The 4,789-nt window shown below is 29.3% G+C and overlaps 1 protein-coding gene across 1 annotated transcript in view; it reads right to left on the bottom strand.

The window, feature by feature from the left end:
- The window catches only part of LOC106461097 (protein SCAF8-like), a 35,001-nt gene extending 30,212 nt beyond the window's left edge, over nucleotides 1-4,789 (bottom strand). The window contains exon 1 of the mRNA XM_013920885.2: nucleotides 4,636-4,789. Coding sequence (XP_013776339.1) covers nucleotides 4,636-4,665 — 30 coding nt within the window. The 5' untranslated portion in view covers nucleotides 4,666-4,789. The remainder of the gene's footprint in view (nucleotides 1-4,635) is intronic.

Raw genomic sequence — 4,789 nt, 5'->3', positions numbered from 1 at the left:
GAATTATAATCTACAGTTTGATACTAAACTTATTGCCATAAATTCATGAAATAGTATTTCAATAAAATTTTGAATACAAGTCAACAAATGCGATGACATGGACTTTGAACTGTGACCATCTGGAAAGGGTTAAACAGAGAAAGAAATGACTTAATGATATTGAAACTGAGCAATGTTTCCACAAATCATTTTTCAAGTTAATCTAGTTTATTTATTTTGGTGAGACCTCATCACTCTTTTCACAAGGTGGTCTCCTTGTCTTGTTGAAGAAGAAAAGGTTTAGTGACTTTTCAGCAGTAATTACCCCTCTTTATTTTGCATATCATGAAGCTTTTAGTGAGTTACTTTCAAAATTTAATTAAACTACTCTTTGTTTGTTCATGTTATACCAATTAGTATAGCATAAAATTGTAGCTAATAATCTATATTTTAATAGTATATCAGTTTTAAGTTCTTAATTTTATAAGGAAATATTAAGAAAAACTGATCCTGAATTTCCACTAGTGTGAGAAATGTGACGTTTCTTCTCAAGGCATTCCCTCTTCTCTAATTTATTTAACACAACTCCAAGAAGTACAAAATTTAATACAAATGACTTACTATAATATCATCATCACTCAGATAAAGCATAATTTTCAGTCTTCAATTTTGTTTGGTTACAGAGCCACCAAATAGAAAATCAGACCCCTCTTGCCACACCCAACTGTCACATCCTTTCTTTCAGGATTTGTCAATAGTTCTCTCTTAAGTTTAATACTATATATTTTTTTAACCAATAGAATGCTATGGTTTTCATATGTCAAATGATATATTATATTACACTGTTTTCTACATAGAAAAATTTTAATTTTTCTTTCAGTACAAGTTTCGTTCCCACAGGAAATGTATCGATTATCTTGGATGAATTTGTAACAGTTCTTGTCGCATAATCAGAAAAATTGTCTGCTTTTTTGCATGTTATTATTCTGTTCTTTGGTGCATTATTTAATTACATAAAAATTATTTAGTGCACTACTACCATTAGTGTATAAAAAAGTAGGGTTAAGTGTTATGTAGCCAACAGCAAAAAAAGAAAAAAGGCCCAGGTAAGTCCTTTATTTCTTGATTTTTGTGTGTATTCTTTATTTATTATAGGTAAAATAATAATAATATAATAAAAAATTTGTCACGAGGTACACACAGGAGCAGCTTGTGGGTAATGTACTTCAATAGTGAGTCCACATTCCTCTAGTGATTTACAACTTATATTATAATGGCATGAATAGTACTAGTAATTAGACATGGTTCAAAGGGCAATAAAACAATAAAATTTAAGTATAAATAAATGTACTCTGTTATGAGTTTAAAGCTACACAGAATAAACAAATGTAGTCTCATGTTACCATTTAAAGTCATTCTAGAAAGAAAAAAAGGTTAATTTAGATTTTAATTTTTTTGGTGGTTATAATGTCAGTCAAATTGGCCAACCTTGTATACAGTTAGCATAGAGAAAATAACAGATAAAATATAAAGTTTTACTGAAAACAAACATTTGAATTGCATTTAGGAGGTTTTAGAGATTACACAAATGACATTTGAGCTGAACAAAAAATATTTTTGATCTTAAAATGAAAATTATTTTACACTCAGACTTGTCAAAAAAAGATTTGATGTTTGCAAACAAATCTTCAGTAAAAATACTTTATTAAAAAGCTGATTTTTTGTGTTAAAATGACTTATAATGTTTACTAAAAGTCTGCTAAATATTGTGAAGATGCACATACTGTATTAAAAGTTATAGTACTAAAACTATAAACAAGTAAAAATGATCACATGGTTGGTCCTTTAGACCGAGCCCGTATAGAGAGAGTTCAAAACCAACTCAATGCTAAATGTGCAGTGCATGTACTACACATATATAGACTACTACAAAATGTATGTGTATTCAATATGTGCATGGCAAAGTGTGAAAATACTGCATATGCTATTTGGTGGGAATATCCAAGAAATGACCATGAGTTTTGATATATGAAACTGAAATGTTATGGCATTTTCACTTATGCTAAGCAAAGAGGAAAGTGAATATCAATTGGGGTTGTCTTAATTTGCAAATTGCGATGTGAACCTGGATATTTTGTCCCCTGACGTAGTTCAAAGCCTGTTTCGAAGCACTACTGCCAAGTCAGCTTATTTTTCATTTTACAAGTCATTCATTATTCACCGAGTTAAACACAGTGACAAAGCTTGTCATCAATATAAATGGAGAATATGGGGACAATGAGGTTTCATTTAATTTTCTATGTCTTCTGACAAAAATCCATTCATTTTCCAGGACTGCCAGTACTTTAAAATATGTTTACAATACTCCATGACTTTCCTGGATTTTTGTGACCTGTAAAACCCTGTAAAGCTTCTAATCATAATTCCAAACAGAAACAATTAAACTTATTACTTATACAGATATCAAAATGCAAATTTCAATTCATGTAGAAAACTGTTAAATTACTAGATATACTTACACTACATATTGACACAAGTTGTCTTTATCTTTGGCTAATTATTTTACTAAATTTGTAAAAGTTGTTCAAAAAATTGCCAGCTATGATGTTAAAAAAACTTAAGATGTTCAAGAATGATGAAACAAGTAGTGGTTTTAGATATAAATGGTGTTTACAGCTATTTGTTCCTTCTATCTTTTTTTTAATAATCTTGACCATAATTTACAGTTAGTTTCAATGTTCATAATCATGCTTGTATTATGAACTGCCAGAAAAATGCCAATGCTGCTTGATGGTCATTGGTTAAATGCTAGAATTCACTAGTTTTTTGCCAGCCACAGCTACCAATTCTGAAACCTGAATATTATAATAAAAAAACTAGATAACCAGACAGCTTTTGGAAAGTAGACCTTACTTCTCTAGGGGTATACTTGGAATGACTGGAAATTGTAAAGTGTGATAGTTATTGAATTTTCCTTTAAACAAAGGGTGTCCATTCTAGTACAGCAGATTAACACAACAGTAAAGGTAAGTGTGAGTTACTTTTCAATAGAAAAGATGTGCAACTCATTTCCAGAAAAAGAAAAGGCACAAATATATGTGAAAAATGAAAGTGTAAAAATAAAAAAGAATTAGGAATGAGGCACAGAATTAGAAAAATTATTTATACAAAGAAAATTTCAAAATTAATGGATAACTAAAATAAGCTACAGACAGAATATTGTAAAGAAATAGTATAAGAAATAAAGTTTAGAAAAAATTAATACAAATGAAATAAAAATCTTTATTCACACTATTACATCTTTCAATATTTAGAGCTGATTATATTTACTTAATTACTCTACATATTACTTTAGAAAATTTCCCATTCAAGTCACTTATCTAACTGTGTCCCCTTTTGCTAAGTATTTATTTCTCACACCACTTTCCACCCTATTCCTGTCTTTTCTTACATCAGAAATCCTTTAAACCGACATTATTCCTAATGAAAGCCAATCTAAACATCACTGTTTTGTCAAGGTGAACTAACACATAGATACAAATACCATCACTGAAGTTAATTCAAGCTTTACACTCTACACTTTCTACTAATTCCCAGTCCATCCATGAAGAAGGAAAGTCTACCTATACAAAGTGCTAAAGTTATATGTGGACTTTTTCTGTGTGTGTGATTTATCTAATTTATGATATTCAGTGATTTCTCAGTATAAATTCACATAATGCAAGTTATTTTACAGAAAAATGTCTAGTTTCTACACACACTATAACCTTATTTTCAATATGCCCCCTGAAGCAGTTTATGTTAAAAGCTACCAAAAAATTTGACAAAATTCCTAATGAACTGTATTATTACTTTAGTAAGAAATTTGTAAATTTATATACATTCAATCTCCTATATATGATTGCTGGTATTAGCTTTCAATATTTATTATTTATGTTGTCAAGATAGTAACTCAGTGGTGTTATACTTTGAATTTAATTTAGTGTAACTAAATTGGTGTTTGTCCTTGTTTATTAAAATTTTTAATATTATAACTTAAGATAAACATACCTAAATTCAAGTTTACATGAAAACAAAAATATAAATGTATATACAATGTATATACTTAGTTTGAAATATTATTTATATAACTTAAAAATCCTTCTTCACCTCACCTACTGTTGTAACTTGTATTGATAAAAAATATGAAGTGATGACGTAAAAAGCTATATGTTACTCTTTCCCCGAATTATTTTCTAGAATATTAAAATATATCATCATATGCAACAACTCTCTCGTACGTAAAGCTTTTCACATTAGTTACAATACAAACTAACAAACTTTACAAAGTTAAACTAATATAGTAGTATTACTGTTGTATTTCACTCTGAACAGCTAACGTTTAAAGCAACCACTTACTATTAAAGAGAGTTAGCATACTATAAGTATAACTGTGTCATTATAAAAATCATGTTAACTGCAGATATTTTTTTACACCTTCCTCTTAATTTGTCCATTGCAGATTCAAAATCTTTGTGTTGTTGTTAGCGTTAGGTTTAGCCGCTAATACTAGTTACGTTAGTACCATTACAGTAGTGGTAGTAATTCGCTTCTTCTCACGCCGTCATAGAAAGTTATGGCACTTTGGATGTTTACAATGATTAAACTGTTACATACCTCATTATTAAAAGCCCTGACTACCTCCATGCTTATATATATGCCTGCTTGCTTGAAAGTTTGTAGTTTTCAAGTATATTCTTTTTTAAAAATTCCACATTTGTTTCTCAGCTCTTGTTCTGTATAATTCCAAAATGGCGTCCAACATTCACCC

This window comes from Limulus polyphemus, unplaced genomic scaffold (assembly GCF_000517525.1).
Source record: "Limulus polyphemus unplaced genomic scaffold, Limulus_polyphemus-2.1.2 Scaffold896, whole genome shotgun sequence".
Taxonomy (NCBI): domain Eukaryota; kingdom Metazoa; phylum Arthropoda; class Merostomata; order Xiphosura; family Limulidae; genus Limulus; species Limulus polyphemus.
This window is presented reverse-complemented; position numbering and strand designations above follow the sequence as displayed.